Below are 21,229 nucleotides of genomic sequence, written 5' to 3'. Positions count from 1 at the left end.
TAAGAGACAACATTGTATGTGTTGAAGTAGTTGTGAAATGCTTAAAAAAAAAAGGCTGTTCTGAGTTTGCAATAACAGCCACAAACTCTCCCACCAAATTACTCCACAAACTGTAGCCCTGTGTGTATTGCATTGGCTCAGCCTCCCTGTAAAAAAAAAGAAATGTAGAAAAATAGATAATGTTCAGGCAGAAAGTTACCTTAAAAGCGGGGCATTTAAGGTACTTAAAGTACCTTTTCCTGTTTTGTTTACAGGGGATTTTACCCTAAAATGCAACACAATGCACAATTAATGCCTAATAAATTAACACCTGTGAAAAATCACTTCAGAAAGTCATATTAAAAAAAGTACAATGGGCTATATATTTTACAGATTTTCATGTGCACGATCCTAAGATCTGCCTTACGTTGCCAGAGTTTCTGACTCCATTTGGACTCAGTGTCCATGCTTGAGATATATATTTAGAGTGTGTGTGTGCATATGGAACATTTTTTGCTTCTTAGTTAACATGAGCATTGTATCCTATGACACAAACATATACTTTCTTGTTAAGAAAAGCGGTAACTTATACTAGCACATTATTATAGATCACTTTGGATTTCTGGTCAGATGAATAAACATGGAGACCATTGAAGTCTCCCTCTGAACACATTGATGTGATATTACTTTTGGTTACTAATGGCATTAAACCTGCAGCCTTTGAAAACTGTTGGATGGATTTGGGATTCAATTATACTTTAATGCACTTAATAAGACAAGCACAACCCAGCAGTTCTTGTCTAGACTTAAAAATGCCTTTCCCCTCCTCAGTAATGTCCCAGTAATGTGCTCTCTTCCACCATTAATACCCATGACTGGAGCCCTTGAGAAAGGCACCTAATATCCATTGCTCCCAGGGCACCACAGACAATGGCTGCCCGCTGCTTTGTGTGTCTGTGTTCACTACTCATTGCTGTGTGTGAGCATTTGGATGGGGAAAATGCAGAGGACAAATTATGTGGGTTCATTTACGTTTACTGTATTAAAGTGCAGTGGGTACATTTAAAAAAAAAAAGTTATAGTTGAGTGGAGACTTCAGGTCCTCCTGGTGCTCAGCGTCGCTGGCTGGAAGTGATGGATTACAGTTTATTAAGTGTAAATTGTAAATAATACGAACATAATTCAGAGAAGTGAGGAACTGATTCATGAGTTCACACTTACATATAATAAACAGAGTAAAGGATATGTGTATTATGTGTGCTGTCTGAGGGGAGGACTCTGAATTTTGGCCCAAACAGAGAGTACCGGAGGGATGCTGGAAAACTATCAAGGAACAGAGGCAAGTCTGCTGTGTATATATACACAAACCTCTTGTCTTGTTAAAATGGGTTAACTCTTTTCAGCTGCCTTTTAAACTATTTGAGGATACAGGGGAAAGTTGAAGTTTGAGGTTCGTAGGACTGCCAGCAGTTGAACTGCTTTTAGAGTCTAGTTGCAACAGGCAAACTCTTCACAGACTGCTCTTGTGGTTGATTGGTGTTTTGTGCTCAGCTGTCATGTGGTAACGTGTGAATTTCTGGTGGGGGATGTTGGATGCTCTGAGGCCTAGTGTCATGAGAGTTTTCACACCTTCATGTCCAAACACTGCTGACGAATGAGCTCAGTTTTAACCATAGACCTTCCCATTAGGCAGATGGCCTGGTCAGGCATAAAGCACTTTGTATCATTGGATTGTCACGTTGGATTGTAGTTTGACTGCCTTGAGGTACATTTATAAGCACTATAAGAATCAGGATGCTGTTTATTAATATAAATATTTAAATTTTAGATACATTTCTTAATTAATTTTACTACATTGTGGGGTGTGCTGAAACCATAGGCATTAATGGTCTCTACAATCTAATTCGGCTAATGAAGCTTTTGGGAAACATAGCATTGATCAGTTCACACAAATAAGTGATTAAGTAGCTTATAAAATAATTTTTACATTTCACCAGAAGTAATACTAAACAAAAGTCAAAAAGTATTGTCTAAAGACATTCACATTGTTGATAACAATGGTTTGTTGCAAGAAGAGGAAACAGTAAATTTAATGGCTGATAATGAGTCTTTTGCCCCATTAAAGGGTTAGTTCATCTACTGTGCCTTCCTTACACTTACTGTCGTTTTAATGCACTGTAATGTGCTTTTATGAAAATGTAATTGGACATGCAGTGCAGAGAACAAACCTACGGGTTAAACTTGGAGTGGTCCCTTTGTTAGGCTCATTAAAAAAGCTGTTAAAGTCAAAGCTAAATAGCCTTTTGTCACCTCAAAAGTAAAAAGAAGTGACAGTGTTTGCACCTGTGAGCCATGAGCTATCAGTGGTGTGTACAGGGACTAAAATTAACACCTGCCAACCTGCCAAATTCTGAAAATCTACTTTTGTGTGCAACTTGGCAGGTTATGATTATGTCCTTTCACTTTGCATGCCATGGGTATGTTGGTGGTGAGAACGGGATAGCTTTTTATAATGGATGTCAGTGAAGGAGATTCTTCAAGCTGAGTTTAGTAAAGTGACTTTTGCGAGAGATCCTCTGTGGTAATCAATGTCTTCTGAAGTAAGCTTTATTTAGAGTTTACAATAATAATAAAAAAAATGCTGTTTTAAAAGTTATAGAGAATTTTGCAACAGGTAGGACAAAAATGGCAAGCGATTTTTTCTCTCTTTTTTTTCATAATCAGATTTTATAATAAATATATTAAAAACTAGTTTATTTATTATATTTTATGTTTTGGCTTGTAAAATTTGTCCCATAACCAAATAGACTGATGAATTAAAACAGGTCACGAGTCCTCCATATGTCCTTAAGAAAAAGATGCATAACTTGAGGATGCTCCACTAATATGTTTACTGATAGTTATTTTAAGCAGACTCACATGAATTATGGACAAACAAAAATCTGCAGTTTTTGTCTGAGATTAAAGTCAATGTTTAGTATTCCTCAGTGTTTTCCTTATGTGGATGACTCACTGCACAGCTTGCAGCATCAGTGGTCCATCGAGCATCTTGAGAGTCTGTCTCACGCAGCTGAGATGATGCGGGAGATCAACAAAGCTCACATCTCCATAGCCAGATTCATTCTGCCTGCAATTACAAGAATGGTGCCAAAAACAGAGATGCTTTTAATTCCTTTTAGAGTATTTCAGGGGTTTAAATTTGCATAATTTGTCACATATAATTTACTATATAAAGATAATGCAGATATGCTAACACTTTCCTAGATTTCCTTCTGCTGTTACTGTACAGAGGATAAACTAAACTGACATGACATGAGCCAAGTCTAAAATGTACAGTGAACATGGAGCGATTGTGTTGTGTAAACAAGGATTAAACAGTAGGCTTATGTTGAACTTTTTTAATGTTTGTTAAGCAGCTGTTCTTTAGCAGTGGTAGAATTACTGATTTACTAGCTGGTGTAGTTGCTACTGTCTTGTGTTGATGATGGTTACATTCATTTTTAAAAGTTTAACTCTGGCTAGTATGAGCATCTTAAAGGGTTGCACAGCTGATTCATCTGCTGTTCAATGTTCTGTTTTGTTTTGTTATTGCTGTTCATAAAATTTTCACTGGAATACAAAGAAGAATATTAGCATAATGAGAGTGCAAAGGATGGTAATTATTATGCCGTTCTGGAAAGGAAAGGAGTGTGTGCTGTATTATTGAGGGCATGCATGTTATTGTGTGTCAGAAGGAAGATGACATTCATATTGTAAGATTTACAGCACAATAAAATGGATGCTAAGAAAAAATAGCAGATGGAGAAGCGACCATACAAACACATATACACCATGACTCATACCCTCCAATTTTATATCAATGAAACCAGATCAGAATATATATAGAATTGTACATTAATAATTCTTTTATTTTCTTAATTCAATCGGTAAAGCTTGTATTCAGTGATCTCTGACTCACAACCATGACTGAATTCAGCAGCCTCCAGACTGCGGCTGAGAGCGTGTCACAACAGCAAAGTTTCAGGCCTGAGTCTCACAGAGTGTGTTTGAAAGAAAAAAAAAAGAAAGAAAGAGAGGGAAACTTCAGTTACACCCTCTAAAGAAAAAGACGCTTCCTTCGAAGAGACACCTCTGTTTTTATGCTTGTCATGCAGTTATCTACAGCAGCCAAAATAGCAGCCAAAAAAGAATAAGGCTTGAGAAAAAGAGAGAAAGGGAGTTGTTTAAAGGTATATATTTAATCAGAAGCTTGGTTTGGAGGGATCTGGGTTTTGGTTCTGGTTTGGATCAGATATTGACTGCAGCTTTACTTTGTGACTAGATGGAGATACACATCAGCAAAGCGTTACAACCACACAAGTCATGATGACTCACATACACTCATATCACACTCTCACACGCATACATAGATGTTCTTATCTGCTCCTATCAAAGCATCAAATATAAAATAAAAGTATGTTTTAGTAGTTTATGTTCTGTTTAAAATATCCATGTTTCTGTTGCTATAGTGCATCTGTTTGTGTATTACAGTGTGTGTCCAGTCTGATCATATTTACACATGGATGTGTACTACTTATGGCTTTAAGTGTGCATGTGTTTGTGTGTGTGTGTGTGTGAGGGGGGTTGGGTATGTTTTTAGGTGATATTTACTTCACTGAAATAGAACAAATTCATCTTGTTAATCTCTGATTATAAATATACATTGGTCAAAATCATAGGGTTCTCTTGCTCATTGTGAGTTTGTGTGTGCATATTTTAGTGTATGATTGTGTACGTGTTGCCATATGTGGGGTGTGAGTGAGCTTTTGATATCTCTGTTAATAATCAGATGTGTCTGCAATCATCATTTCAACACTCAACCAGCTAAAGTTGTGGCCCATCTCTTAAAGGGGAAGTTCTAATATTCAGTTTGTCTTAAAGGAGAAGTTGGGTTTGTTACTTCACGACTTGTGTCTTAAGCAAGTGTTTTCGTCAGCCTCTTCTGCACGACTTTCTTAGTGTAAAGCTGCACTTTATTTATACAGCAGAATGAATGAATTTGTCATTTATGCAGGTTGGGTGCTTTCCACCCTGTATGAGTTCTGGTGAAGAAGTTTAAGCTCTTGTTTCTCATTCTCCAACATTAGCTTTGGCAATACTTCCAATCCTAGCACCCTTAAAAAGAAATCTTTTTCAAAGACATCTACACAAGCATACAGACCAGTCGTTCCTTCAACTCTTAAATGGAACCAAAACAAGTGATTGGCACACAATTTTCTTATTACTCCAATTTTCACTCACGTAAACTCCTTTATGCCTGTGTTAAGATATTTTTTATATGTTTACATTTTGCACAACATACACAACATTTTTCTCAAAACAGAGAAAGAAAATGATCTTTTCATTTATTCTTGTTTTTGATGCTTCATATTATCAGTGCATTTACATGTAAACACACCTGACCTTTTAAAGACCAAAAAAGGTGAAAAGAAGAGGTCAATCCTCATGTGTTGGCAGATGCTGTTTGATATATATGTTTAAATGTAATAAAATTTATACATTTACAGTGTCATTTAAATAATTACTACTCTGCTTCACTCTAATTTAATAACAGATGATATCTTCATGAATGATTCAAATTCAGTCTGAAGCAAATAAATAAGATCTAATTAACAAGGCCATATTTTGACTTTGTCTGTGCTAATAAAATGCTGTATCTTGTAAGGGAGGAAGTTAGAAGATGGAGGCAATCTGTTAAAACCTCTTGTGTGACTCAGACTTTTGTCACAACTCTGTCGCACTGGTGGGCAGAGCTTCATCTGCAAGTGTTACGGCCCATGAACTAAAACTTTCTGAAGCTTTTTGAAAAGATTGTTCTGTTATTTCCTTTGCCTTTCATCTAAATGTAGTTGCTGCTTGATCAATTACTTTTCAAAAGCTTCTATTTGCTGGTCATTTCTTTCACCATGTAGGTCATGAACCACAAAACTGTGTTTGAGATGTGGCCATTAGTTCTGCAATTAATGTTCGGCATGAAGCTGGACTTTTGAAACTTTCATCATGGCCTGTTTCAAAGCAGTGTTTACTGAATACTGAATTGCTGCAGATTGCAAAGCTGAACTTGATTTTAATAGTTTCTGTAGTTACAATAACATCCAGTGGGGGGCCTTGGAACTTCAGTGAGTGTGGAGCACTGAACCTCCATGTCCATATTTAGAGAGAGAGTGACACAGAAAGAATGTGTGTGAGGGAAACGGGACAGAGGGAGAAAGACAAACAGGGAAAGAAATGAGAAAGGCTTGCCAAAAAGGGAGGGTGAAAGGAAGAGGACAGTAATGAAAATTAAAGAGAAAAGAAAAAATTGTGGGGGGAAGGGAGATGGGTTGGGTGGGTAAAGTTCCTCAAACCAAGGTCCAGACAACTTCTCATCAGGGTGATAATATTAAACCACTGCATGATTGAAAAAATCTTATTCTCAATCTGATATTATTTCCTTTGTGGGAATTTATGTATATATGTTTTTTGTTTCTGTGAATGAGAAGATTTAGGGAAGCATTGCCGAGGATGATTGAGGGATATGGATGAAAATGAGTCCACATCAGAAGGTCTCAAACGGCAGTGACCTTCAATCTACCAGAAGTGGACCGGTGACCAGGCCTGTGGATGAAAAGGTGAATTTATTATGTGTGTGTAAATTCAGCAACTGATTTACGAAAGGTGTCCTTGATTGGACCTCAAATTGAGATTAAGTGAGCAGTACTTGAGACATTTTCATAAACGTGCTTAGTGGTAGTGCATGCTTTTAGCTCATATTTAATATTATCTGCGGATATTCACACCACTGGTGCTGAGTTGTATCTAGATATGAAAGCCTCTACATAAAGTAAATATAGCCTCTGTTCTGGCTCCTTGAAGTAATTGCTGCATATTGCAAAGTGAAGTTTTTCTAATAGGCTGCCCAGTAACTTATGGGTTATCACAAAAAAATTCCGGTCTGTTACTAATAGTATTTCTGGGCCAGTAATGGGATTCATTTGATGAAAGCTGTTCATGGAGATTTTAATTTTGGAGGACAGAGCAATGATGCTGAAGGCTGTATCTAATATATACTGTGTGTGTATATATATATATATATATATATATATATATATATATATATGCCTGTTTGTGCATGGTATTTGATAAAATAAAATGAAACTGAAAGGCCAGTTAATTTAGTCAGGTTGAGTGGAGGAGGAAGAGGAACATGATGAGGGAACAGGACAAAATTAATATGCCATCTAGATTACAGTATGTAAAGTCAGAGGTTTTTATGAGGGGGAGTGCATGGCTGGCTTTGATGGATGCAAACACACACACACACACACGATTAATGCATTACTTGGACACTCAAGAGCATTCAGTTTTTAGAAAAAAACTTTTCTGCCTTTCTTGGTATTGCAGTATATTTCCATCAAATACTGAATGGATTCCACTTAAGCCCAGATGCATAATTACATGTATCTGTGAGCATAATATCTGGATTTCCTGGAATGTGGTTAAATCTAGATTTTTTATCTTATTGGATTTATTTTTCTAAAGTAGAAATGTTTAAATATTTTCTGAATGGTGTTGTTGGTTAGGTTTGAGGTTAATGCTATTCTTTCTTTGCTGTTGCTGGCATGATGTGATGTTGATGATGAGGGAATAAAGTTTAATTTAGGTTTGTAGAGTAAACTTTGCACTTTTTGAATTAAGCCTCCTCTACATTTAGTTGAGCACCTGCTTTTCAGTTTGTGGTTTATGATGTGATGTCTACAAGTCTTGTTTTTAGCACATGGTTTTATGTTTTCAGGGTATCCACTTTGCTAATGAATTTAAAATAATTTCATTTTAAGCATTTTAATTTTTGGATTTTAAAAAGAGTTTTGCAAGAGTTTGCCTTACCTTAAGATTTGCACAGTTTCTTAATCACTCTTTGTAAATACTGGTTTTACATTGAGATAATGTTACCTACAGTCTCTCAGTGGGGTTTGTAGCCTTTTCTTAGTTATAATAGTTTTAAGAGCATCTGCTCATCTGCAGTATGTCTCCACATGTTCCCTGCCACAACTAGAATGCATTGATGAAATCTTTGTTGATTCTATTATCTTTAAGATTCATTCAAAATTCTATTCTATTGGCAATTCAGAATGGAATATTTTAATATGCCCACCAGAATAATTGTTTGTTGATGGTTGCAATAGAGGGTTGCAATAATTACTAATTACCGTAAAGTCAGATTTGTTTTAGTTTTATCTTCATTAATTAATACTTTAGTTGCTGCTGAAATATATGAGTTTGATGACTGTATGTGTATGCACACATACCTGGTGCTAAAAAGTACCATTTAGACGTATGTCAACATTTAAAACGTACAGATCGCTATGTATTTTTAGCTAAAAATTTTTAAATATTTATGTATCTTTTATAATATTAAGATATTCATATCAGGGCATTTTTATCATTTTTTTAATAAGTAATTTCGATTTTTAGACCCCTTAACCTTCCCCCAAACCTTAACCTACCCATTTTATAGTGAATATAAAAGGATATAAAACACAATTAACCAAAATATGCAGGAAAATAAAAAAATTTGTAACAATATAATATATTTATAGTCGCTAATCACTAATAATTTGTTTATTGAAAAAGTGTCAAAAGCAGTACAAAAAGTTATCCAAATGACAAAGTGTTGCAGCCATCGTCCTCTCTGGTGGAATACAGTAGGTCTGTGTGAGCCAGAGCAGAATTCATGTTGCTATTCACTGAAAATATCCAGATTATTTTCCAGATCCACTCCGTACCGGTGCATCTCAATAAATTAGAATGTCACGGAAAAGTTCATTTCAGTAATTCAACTCAAATTGTGAAACTCATGTATTAAATAAATTAAATGCACACAGACTGAAGTAGTTTAAGTCTTTGGTTCTTTTAATTGTGATGATTTTGGCTCACATTTAACAAAAACCCACCAATTGTGGCAGAGGCTCAACAAATTAGAATACTTCATAAAACCAATGAAAAAACATTTTTAGTGAATTGTTGGCCTTCTGGAAAATATGTTTATTTAACATGAACTCAATACTTGGTAGGGGCTCCTTTTGCTTTAATTACTGCCTCAATTCAGTGTGGCTTTGAGGTGATCAGTTTGTGGCACTGCTAAGGTGGTATGGAAGCCCAGGTTTCTTTGACAGTGGCCTTCAGCTCTTCTGAATTTTTTGTCTCTCATTTTCCTCTTGACAATACCCGACAGATTATCTCTGGGGTTCAGGTCTGGTGAATTTGCTGGCCAATCATGCACACCAACACCATGGTCATTTAACCAACTTTTGGTGCTTTTGGCAGTTTGGGCAGGTACCAAATCCTGCTGGAAAATGAAATCAGCATCTTCAAAAAGCTGGTCAGCAGAAGGAAGCATGAAGTGCTCCAAAGTTTCTTGGTAAATGGGTGGAGTGACTTTGGTTTTCAAAAAACACAATGAACCAACACCAGCAGATGACATTGCACCCCAAATCATCACAGACTGTGGAAACTTAACATTGGACTTCAAGCTTCTTGGGTTAAATCTTAAAACTATTATAACTAAAAAAAAATACTGCCTACAAACCCCACTGAGAGACTGTAACATTATTTCAATGTAAAACCAGTATTTACAAAGAGTAGTTAAGAAACTGTGCAAATCTTAAGGTATGTACCTTCTATCTTGAAACTCTTGCAAAACTCTTTTTAAAATCCCAAAATTAAATTACTTAAAAAAATTTTTTTTTTAATTCATTAGGAAAGAGGAGACCCTGACAACACAAAACCATGTGCTAAAAACAAGCCTTGTAGACATCACATCATAAACCACAAACTGAAAAGCAGATGCTCAACCAAATGTCAACATGCTTGGATACAGCACTCTGTGAACAGTCAGCTTCTTTGGCAAATGAATGTTTGTGACTTAACCTCCTCATGAAGGGTGTTAATAATTGTCTTCTGGACAACAGTCAGATCATCAGTCTTCCCCATGATTGTGTAGCCTAGTGAACCAAACTGAGAGACCCTTTCAAAGGCTCAGTTTTAAGTTGATTAGCTTATTGGCATGTCACAATATTCTAATTTGTTGAGATTTTGAGAATTAGTTTTAGTTTTTAGTTTTAGCTAGTTTTTGTTGAATGTGAGCCAGAATCATCACATTTAAAAGAACCAAAGACTTAAACTACTTCAGTCTGTGTGCAATTAATTTATTTAATACATAAGTTTCACAATTTCAGTTGAATTACTTAAATAAATTATCTTTTCCATTACATTTTTATTGAGATGCATCTGTAAAAATGAAGGTGCATGTGCATCATTCAAAATACCTCGCCACAGAAACATGGCATGTTGCAACCAGTGGCGAATATAAGTGAGAGCCAATGAGCATTTGATTATCCTGATGTAAATCCTGTCGTTTGAAGCGGCAACAATTGAACTTGTAAAGAGCTTAGAGTGCATCAGTCAGCATTGGCTTTGGGTCTTGTTTAACATTATGCAGGCCTATTCTTGGAAACAAGCTAGCAACAGAAATCACACAACAAAATGAAATGTTATTACTGCATATTAAGCAAATGAGTAAACAGTTTAATAATTCAATTGAAAACAAGGTAAAACAAACTAAATAAAGCTAAAGCACAACTAATAATAAAATTAATGCCAAGATTTCAATATTCATAAGGATACATTTTTAGGTGTCATCAATATTCAGTTTTGAACATTTAAATGCTTAAAAAAGTATTTTTACATTTAGATGCTGAAATATATGTAAGTATTGTAAGTTTTAGTGCCTGTAAAAACTTAAGTGAATGTATGTTTTATAGAACCACATTTGATGTAAAATACATACGAATTATCATGAGATCACTTTACAGCATAACTGTGTGTTTTTAATTTTTAGAAAATGAAGTCCACAATCCCAAGAAGAAAAACCGCTGTGATTAAAGCTTTCAGCAAAACCAGACAAAGGTACATGCAAATACACATCTCATTATTCTTTCCCTGTGCAACTGGTTTTTCCTTCTTCACCCTTTAATTGAATCCAAGCGTAAAATCAAAATGCCTCTTTTGTTCTTCTATTCCTCACTAAATGACTGATCTATATGTGTGTCAGAGCTTCCATGAATCAAACATAATCACTTGCTTGCCACTTCTTGATTGCAGGACTCTATCAAACAGAACTTAATAGCACAAAGTTCACGGAATCAAAGATATTTCAGACTTTGTGAAAACTGGCTACATTAAAAAGAAAACAGACAAAGTCTAATACTGTGTGTGTTTATGGGCTTGTCTGGTCAGTACGATTCAAGAAAAAATGCTGTTAGATATGCTGCTATATGCTGTTATATATAGCATATATTGAGTTGTCTGTTCTTTCATGTACTTGCATGATACATTTCTTGTAAAGATAATAGAGCTGTTGGCAGAGAATATATGACATTTATTTAGGCAAACTGACAAATAGTTCCCTTTCAGTCGGTCACTCTCGACGTCATGTTGATGACCGACAAATTGGGATCTCGCTAAGAGAGACCAATCTACTTAGAGTTTTAAATGAATTTACATAGGCATGCGATAATTGCATCCAGCTGCTGCTGATCATAGTGTGAGCATAAAAAGGCAACAGGTGCAACGTATACCAGTTTTTTGCTTCGGAGCCGAGTACCAAACTGCTTTGTGTGTGATGAGTTCAGCGTGCTCTAGGGAGCTTCTTGTGTTGGCGGACAACGCCTCAGCGGTGGTCGTTCCTTTGTCAAGTGGGTTGCCCACTTCAGGCTGCGCTATCTACTGTCGTGCTGCAAATGACCATTTCTCCTGTGCGTTTCAGCATCTAAAAGAGCATTTCCCTGAAAGAGCCTATTTCTCTAAACGAGCTTACACACGTGTGTCTTTGTAAAGACGATGGATAGTATTTTTAAAGATGCCGCTTCACCGATGTGTTTTGGATGTGGTCGTTTCCTTGGTGCCGGGTGATGGTTACGATCGCTGCTTCAAGTGTCTGGGCATTAAACACACTGAGGTGGTTTTCACAGATGAGCTATGCTTTCCTGGGCTGCAGAGATGGTATTTATAAGTAGAGAATTTTAAAGTTTAATTTGCACTTTAAATTTTACATAATACACAACATTATTAATCTAAAGGGATGTTTGTTACACATGGGGGATACTTCTTGTCATTTTTTTTTTCACACCATCCCCCCTCATCCATCCTCAATTGCAGCCCTGGGGACAGCACATTTCTAAACCACATCTGACTGAAGTGTCAACAGCTTTCATGCATGTCTTTTAAAATAAAATCTTGCATCAGCATTAAGAATAAGGTTTTTTTATGTCATTTCTTTGGCCGTACACTCTGCGACCCACTCAGACGGTCTTGGGTTGAGACCCACCAGTTGAGAAACACTGGGCTAGAAGACACACTCTGCCTTATAAAGGCAGGAATGCAACAACAGACACACGCACGTAACAAGAAAGCTGGCAACGTGCGTCATTCACATTACAAGCAAGAAGAGAGAGAGGGAAGATGCCAAGACAAAATTATCACTAAATACAACAGAAAGAAAAAAATATCTATTTTTTTTTTAATTATATTTACTTATTTGTATCTAGTGTCAGAAATCTGTTTGGAATCAGACTTTTCGGAAAAAGCATAGATAAATTAGAAATACTTGAATAATGAAATTTGCTGTTGCTGCAATCAACACATCATTCAAATTAAATTAGCTTGAGATTCATGAGAATGATAATATGTTCCAGGCTGAATCATAGCGGTTAGGAAGTATAGTATGCAGCATCTGAAGAAATGTTTGTCATGAAGTTGACTGGCTGCAGGTTATAGTTATATGAGAAAACTGCGGCAATAAAAACAGGCATCCGGGGAAGAAAAATTTTGTTTGGTTGGAGTGTTAAAACTGACTCATTGTTTACTCTACTAATGTAATAATCAGCTTGTTGTCATGGCAATGAAGTACGCAGGTTTCATGAAGAAATTTCAACCTTCAGTGAAAATTGTTTCTTTTTGGTCAACATCAAAAAAATTTACTAAACGTGCTTACGTGCTCAGAATATTTCAGCTTTTCTGCACCAAGTAAACCTTGGTTCATAAACTTTTCACAAACCTTTTTGAGCTGTTTAGAATGGTGACATTCCTGCTTCTAAGTATTACACTATTTGTGAATATAAAGGAATGAATAAAACATGCAAACATTTTTATAATGATTCTGTAGTTTGTTTTATCCCATTCCATGGGAAATGCAGTTGATCAAACTTTATTTAATATCATCAAAACTTGTATTTAGTAAAAAAAAAACAAAACAAAAAAAAAACTCAGATTTCCTTAATTCTCACTGTATTTGTATTACATACAGGGAAATGTATGACTATAAAACAACAGCAGATTTGAAATCAGGACATTATGATTTCCATTGACACACCCCTTAACCTGCATCATTGTCGTATGTAATCAAGGATGCTTGTTCTGCGACAAGAGTAACTGGTCTATTTTTTGGGGGGGCAAAATATCTTTGCAAAATTTATAATCTAACCTTGAGAATATAAAAACCTATAACTGCATTTCATGAGCATCATGACCTGTGATCAGAATATGTTAGGACTCATGTACAGATGTTATTTCATGCAAAATGGTGTACTGCTGTTTATGCATTAGTAAATCAGGCCAGTGACTAAACTTAACACTGTTTCTGTTAGTATTGTGAAAACCATCTGTTCTCTATATTATGATTATTTCATAAACAAAATGTGATCAAAGATTGCTCTTTTTATAATCGGGGGATATCTTTTCAAGATAATATGGTTAACTTTTGTCATTTTTGTTTGAAAATAAATGTGATATTAACATGTTCACTCTTCTGCAGTGATGAGTATGGGGCATGTAATGTATCCCAAAATGCAGTGCTGTTGATGGAAGCTCACGTTCACCTTACCACCGGCTTGCAGTCAAGAGAGAGACTTCTGCTGCTTTTCTCAGACTCACTTATCATCACCAAAACTAAGTATGTTCAAATTTCAATGAGTGTGAATACGTGTAAAATGTAAGACATCTGTCTCTCTAAGAGTGCATGTGTATACAATGTGTGCATTACCTGTTACAGGTCTCTGTATCTAAAGCTGAAGGCTCGTGTTAGCCTCTCAGACATATGGCTGGCATCCTGTGTTCATTACATCACAGACAGGAAGCTCACCTCCAAGAACTCATTTGTGATTGGCTGGCCGACTACCAACTATGTCGTCACTTACAGGTAGTCTTTGAAAAACTAATGATGTAAACATCTGAGATCTTGGCAAACCAAACCAGTCTGATATGGTCACTGAAAGTCATTCAGACAAATAGCTCTGAAAAGTTCTAAACTGTTTATGAGTTTGAGATGAAACAACCCTTCTCGAAAAAAAGAACTATTATTCAGTGGAAGGGAAGGAATAATAGATGTGTTAATGCTTTAGGCACTTCCAGTGTGCTGAGATCCACCCACTCAGCTGCTACTGACTTGATCTTAAAACACTGCATGATAAGGTGCTCATTTTAAATTCTCATGTGAAGTTCAGATTATCTGGTATAAATGCATTCTCTTACAAGCTCAGCTCGGCATTTTGTCCTTCACAGTGCTGATTCAACTCCTTATTAACCTATTTTTAAGTCTTTCATTAGGCGTACTGTTGTAGAAACAAAGATACCTGTAGGTCCTTGAAATTGGAAGCACACTGTATACTGCAAATTACAGGATACATTTTTCTTTTTTGACTGAGTATGATATTAGTTATTTAATGTCACAAAGACAGTGCAGTGAGGACCTTTTCATGTTAGTTACATATATTTTTTTAAATAACACTGTACACCTGTCAGTGTGTGTGCATCATGAAACTAATGTGAAAAATATCAGAAATGAAAAGTGCAAGATTTAGAAGGTCTCAATTGCATTCGTCTTACAGTGACCTCTAAGGCCCATAATATAAGGTTTTAAGCTTCTCAAAAGGAAGTCGCCACAAAATTCAGTGGGATCATCTGATTGTGTTTTAAAGCTAGCATTCGTATTAAATCTAGAATTCGACTTGATGTGTGAACAACATGTTGTTTTGTTTTGTGTAATATACAATATTACGCACATTTTTGTTATGCATTTCATATGAAGTTTAAATACGTTTCTTAGGTATGAATAGTAGATACATTAGGTAAATGTGACTGCTGTGTCCACAGATGAGACGGTAAATTACATTGTCATTCATTGCTCCTTTTGCCAAGTGTGGTCCAAGCCACAGTATATTATATGAGACACATACCTTTCTGAATTTATTTTGTTAAATAAAAAAGATCTAATGTGATATGGAACACACGCCTAACCTACATGTGTAAGATTGGATCAATTATTGACATGAGTCACAAGCTCAAGACTACAACCCTATATCACATGCAAACCACACACAATAGAACTCAGTGTCATTTTCAGATGAATCTGTCTGAAAATCTACTTATGTCATGCACTTTGTGAATGAAAAATTTAAATGTCTTTCTCTCTCTCTCTCTATTCACCTGTCCTTCCAAACCTAAGCTCATCAGAAACAAAGGAGAGATGGTTACATGCTCTTCAGTGGTAAGGAAACAAAACACAAATCAAAAGCTAACATCAACCTCATATAATATATCATAATACAAGTTTTCTTTCTAAACTTAGATGTAAATTTATTTATTTATTTATTTATATTTATTTATTTTCTGTTAAAGGTCAATTTTCTTGACTTTTCCATTCCTTTGTATTGGTGTCTAGCATTTTTATTTGTTATTGTTTGTTTGTAATAATGTTTCACTCTTCAGGCATACCTGCAGAGCCAGGCAAAAAGTCTTGCCAAATGCCATTCTTCTCTACGTCCTGCTGATTTGCCATCCAGATGACACCAGCTCAGCGGTACACAAGAGCTTTTTTAGTTTAATTTGGACTTGAGCTACTCCCTGTCCTCCGGGAACTGAATCCATATCTCTGTTTATAAGTGGAAGTTATTTGTACTCTTGCCTGAAGCTTTTCATTGTGATTTAATGGTCAATGTTGTTGTTTGTTTACGTTCTATTGGCTGTTAAGACCGTTGCTGTGGCAGTGGACGTGAGCACGACTGCAGAAAATGTGGTTCAGTACATAATGCAGCAGTGCAAACTATTGGTAAGTGATCCTTAAGAGCTTCTTGTTGAGAGTGAAGTGTAATACAAACTATTTATCCTCTTTAAAGCACTACTGAGTACAAGGGAGTGGTCCAAATGAGAGAGACGTGATTTTTCTTTGCACCCGACATCAACTTGTGTATTGGTGGATATGAATACCTACCCATTTGAGTCAATGTGCTTCTATAATTTTGTGCACATCATTCTGTTGCTTTCACCACTCACTCTACATTGTGCCAAGTTTGTCCACTGGCATTTCCTGTGTTCGATAACAGCCACTTCCTCTTTCCGGTCTCTTTCCAAAACGTAATGGCCATTTCCTGTGTGCAGGGTGAAGTCTCAGACTACCAGTTGTGTGTAAACTATGAAAAAGAAGAGGAAACATACCCCCTTATTGGTGATGACACACACACACAAACACACACACACACACACACACACACGTTAACTTAATCTAAACAGGGACATTGCATAGATGTCTATTGTTTTTATACAGACTTTTTAATATAAGTCAATTTTTATTTTTATTTTTTTATTTTTTTACAAATTATGAGTTTTTGAAAGATTCTATCAGGTTTGCCCATACAGAGTGTATATAGTCCTTTATCATAACACACTCTTCAGGAGCTAAAACTAGTATTATGCATCTTTATTACCAGGGTAAAACAGATGGGAGCACACTGAATTACATATTTCATTTACAAGACTCTGTTAGATTTCATATAAAATTGATATTTAAAGAGTATTGTTCAAACGCTATCATCACCTTTGTGTGTTTATACATAAAGCATGATTTTCCTCAAATATTTCCAAATGTTAGTTGAACTCCTCTGAGGGACATTGCCGATGATTCAGCCTAAAGTATGTGTCTTTAAAAATTCTGTGCTATGATGAAACTTTTTTGCTTAATGGTCGCTCTGTGATGAAAGACCCAGCATAATAAAAAAAAAATAGCAGTCTGTCGGGAAATAAAGCAGCCTGCAGGACTGTAGATCATATGTATGCAAGTAAGGTTTATTGTATGAGACAACAGGATATGAGCATTTTAGTATCAGATAACAAAATCCAAAACTCAATTTATCTTCAAATCTTTCTATGTCTGCCTGTTTCACTCTCTATATTGTGGGACAACCTCAGGATAATTCTCTCCAAATGCCAGCCGCAAACATTCACAAACGCAGACAAGCTAATCTTCACTGTCTAAATTAATCCAAAGTCTTATTTGGATTTCCAGTAGAAAGGTTGCATACTAATCCTTACTACGGGATTTTTATATAGATTTTATACTAGTGACAAATAAGGTAAAAAAATGATCTGGTTGTGTGTGCTTTTTTTTTTTTTTTTACAAAAGCATATACAGAATGAAATATGTTAGCAATAAACACAATTATACGCTTTTTGGCCCTTGCACTGTTCTTTGTAAATGAAATTTCCTGCCGTATAAAACACCAATTTCCTTTCTCTTCCTGTCAATTTCTTTTCTCTCTTCTAGGCCACGAGTTACCATTTTTCATCCTGCATCACTCCCTGAGAAGTCAGCAAGATCAACTGCACATGCCCAGTGAGCCCCTGCAGGAAGCCTTTAGTTCTGGCCAGCAGACAGAAGCTACTCCCAAGACCCCTCACTTCACCCTAAAAAACAGAACACACTCTCCTAGAGGTCAGTGCTTTTGTCACTAACAGAAAACTTTATTGTGGAATAATGGAATTAACATGGATTTAAAATGTGTTAAATTGAGCTGTGAATACTATACTCTTATTGGTAGCCTAAATATTTCATATTAGATGAGGCAGGGGACATACGGACCTTTGTGATTGATGAACGGTTGAGTTCTGCAGGCACAGATTCAGTGTGTAACAGTAGTGAGAGGTTCCTGAACACTAAATCAATATAATATGCTGATTGCTATATAAATATATATATATTATACACACACACACACACACACACACACACACACACACACACACACACACACATTCATATCCCATGTCATTCTAAAACTCCGACAATTCAAACTCCAACAATTCAATATTTCAGCTGCTCTCTGGCATTTTCAAAGGTCAGTGAATTGATTGGTTTTCATGTGTGTTTTCTTTTCTTTTTTGCTGAAATGATTGCTGGGAAGCCATATTATAATTATACTTATTGTTAAACCTTTTCATCAATTGTTTCCTATTTCAAAATACATTAAAGCGTATTTTCTGTTCTCTGAGAATATCCCCACTCACAGCAGGTCATCTTGTGTGTTAAATGAAATTTTCACTGAAGGAAAAAGTGACTTCTTTGTCTCCCGTAAGTGATGATGACTGGACAAAAGTGCACTGGGAGCTGCCATTTAAACTCAAATTACTCCAGCGCTCATGGCCAGAGTCTAATATGCTTGAATGTTTACCCTGACAGTCTGTGTCCTGTTCCTCATAAAGCATGCAGATCCCAGTGGCAGAAAGGATGTTCATGTCCTGAACTGTTTATAGTATAGTCTAAGGTGAAGTCATGGAACACCAGCACAATATTGTACAGCACCAGGTTTACAATATCTTGACAGACCTGTTTACACAGCAGGCAAACTGGAATGTGTCCACCTCCAATTCTTGTTTCCCAGGACACACTTTCCATGATCAAAGTTGTGTGAGAAGGTTGTTGATCCAGGTGGTTGTGGATGTCTTATAACCTGTGCTTATAGCTGACTGCATTTGAATCTTTAAAAAAATAAATGAATTCTAATTAATTCAACATGTACCTACATGCTGTGCTCTTGTCCATTAGCTCTGAATGTCCATCAGGATTCATCTTGGTAAGCCAATAATTATGAGAAATTAGAGTTGTCAAATGATGAGCTAAGGTCAGGAAAGTGTCAAATCCGTCAGTATGTATACTGTATGTGTATTATGTTTTTAACGGACTCTTCTCTGTTATCTGTTTTTTATTTATCACTTTGAAGCATAAAGATATTTACATCATTGTGAGAGGAATTTGACATTTCTTTGAAAATACCACAAGCTTTATTGCAACTTTAGTCCATCCTATAAAAGCAGTTATTTGTATAAAGTTACTAGAGTACTTCTAAACATGATTATGCACATAAAAGCAATGGCCTTTTCTCTTCTGTGAATGTCACAAACTTTTTTCTCAGAACTTTTCATTTAGATTTTTCATACATTTTATTAGTCTTATGAAACGATACATTTTGAAATATTTCTTTTTTTCATTTTTATGGCCTAACATATGAATAATGTCCTGACAAGATGCAATTACTGTTACAACTATGCAAATGCTCCAGTTCTTTTCCTTTTTGCAATTACATGAGTGTCCAATTATTGTAATGAACCTTTGAATACAATCATAGATTTTTGCAAAGCTGTTAAGGACATTTCAGTGTTTATTAAGACAGCAGCTACAGTTTCCGCATTTATCACCATAGTCAACATGTAATTTACTTATTCATTTTCCAGCACTAATTGATTAAGTAAATAATGCTTATTATACTACCTCTGATACTACCAATAAGCTATTTGGATTCCTCTCACATCTCATAATATTACACTTGATTGTACATAATAGTGCCAGCAGGGGTCAGTTATTAATAATAGAGCCCTTGCATTCAGAACTAGACAAAGAGCTTTAAGAGGACCATTCAGAATAATCACACAGGATTCAGCCTGTTCTGATCTCTTCTCATGCCCTCCTTATCCCTCTACAAACACCATTACACTACAATGATATTAAGGACATCAGAGCATGTGATCAGACTGAAGATGAGACATGAGACACTTAGGGGCCTTTTACACGACAACATTTTCAGACATTTTTTTTTAAGTGGTTTCAAAGAGGAAGAACTTGAAAACGCCACCGTTGTCGTTTCAGTGTAAACACCCAAAGCGGGAATCTTTGAAAACGCTGACTTAATGTGTGTGTGTAGTACGAGTTAGGTATGTTGATATGTGCATTACTTGTCGATTTTTATGGTAAGCGCCAACAAACATACACAAAAATTGTGTGGATTTACTTTACCAATATTACAACCAACAGCAGAGACACATCATATAATCATCACTTACCTACAGGTAACAAGATGACAGCACCAACTACTGGTCTGGCATACATAATACAGCGTTTTGGTCATTTTCGCGGATATGTGTAAACGCGAATCATTTTGAAAACAATTTCATATATACGTGAAAGTTTTTTCAGTTTTTGACTACATCATTGATGTGTAAATGTAGTCTTAGTGACACTAAAATGCTGAAAGGAAACATTTACTTGAAAGAGGGTGCATCTTTTCTTTCTTTCTTTCTTTCTTTCTTTCTTTCTTTTTTTACTCAAACATAAAATAAAGTAGACGCAACCACCATTTGTCAAAATAAACAAACTGGAATTAGCAGAACAGTAGCCTTCCAAATAATGAATTTGCCAATTGTGCTTCATTGACAGGTGCTTTGCTGAAACATAAAAGGAAAAGGTCTCTGATTGATTGGGCTCTGAGGAGGGGACACTTCAACCAATCCGATGGCCAATCTGACCCACAAACTGCCTCTCACAAGCTATTCGGCCAGCCTCTGTCCTCCATTTGTTCTGATGGAAACCTGCCCAAGCCAGTAATGGTAAGTTTCCACTGGCTCTGGATTTGTTTGTTTCACTATATTTTGTCATGTTGGGTTTTATTGTCCATGGGCGCTCATCAAGTACTGTAACCTTAGTGTCTTAATGAATGTGGCATGAATGAGGTGTGCTCATGGACAATAAAAACCAACATGACAGAATAAAAATATAACTATGTAAATTGAATAATTGCCGTATTTTTCGGACTATAAGTCGCACCTGAGTATAAGTGGCATCAGTCCAAAGATACGTCATGATGAGGAAAAAAAACATATGTAAGTCGCACCAGACTATAATTCGCATTTATTTAGAACCAAGAACCAAGAGAAAACATTACCGTCTACAGCCCTCTCGCGGCTGTAGATGGTAATGTTTTCTCTTGGTTCATTTCTCTCGGTTCATGTCAAATTAATTCTGATAAATAAGTCGTACCTGACTATAAGTCGCAGGACCAGCAAAACTATG

The 21,229-nt window shown here is 36.0% G+C and overlaps 1 protein-coding gene across 1 annotated transcript in view; it reads left to right on the top strand.

Moving 5' to 3' along the window:
* Nucleotides 1-6,277: 6,277 nt before the first annotated feature.
* arhgap20b (Rho GTPase activating protein 20b) overlaps nt 6,278-21,229 on the top strand; it is a 35,111-nt gene continuing 20,159 nt past the window's right edge. The window contains exons 1-11 of the mRNA XM_052594826.1: nt 6,278-6,391; nt 6,501-6,629; nt 10,898-10,965; nt 13,871-14,008; nt 14,108-14,254; nt 15,560-15,601; nt 15,823-15,913; nt 16,085-16,162; nt 16,492-16,558; nt 17,654-17,821; nt 20,597-20,766. Coding sequence (XP_052450786.1) covers nt 6,540-6,629; nt 10,898-10,965; nt 13,871-14,008; nt 14,108-14,254; nt 15,560-15,601; nt 15,823-15,913; nt 16,085-16,162; nt 16,492-16,558; nt 17,654-17,821; nt 20,597-20,766 — 1,059 coding nt within the window. The 5' untranslated portion in view covers nt 6,278-6,391; nt 6,501-6,539. The remainder of the gene's footprint in view (nt 6,392-6,500; nt 6,630-10,897; nt 10,966-13,870; nt 14,009-14,107; nt 14,255-15,559; nt 15,602-15,822; nt 15,914-16,084; nt 16,163-16,491; nt 16,559-17,653; nt 17,822-20,596; nt 20,767-21,229) is intronic.

The sequence above is a fragment of the Carassius gibelio genome, chromosome A5, assembly GCF_023724105.1.
Source record: "Carassius gibelio isolate Cgi1373 ecotype wild population from Czech Republic chromosome A5, carGib1.2-hapl.c, whole genome shotgun sequence".
NCBI lineage: Eukaryota > Metazoa > Chordata > Actinopteri > Cypriniformes > Cyprinidae > Carassius > Carassius gibelio.
This window is presented reverse-complemented; position numbering and strand designations above follow the sequence as displayed.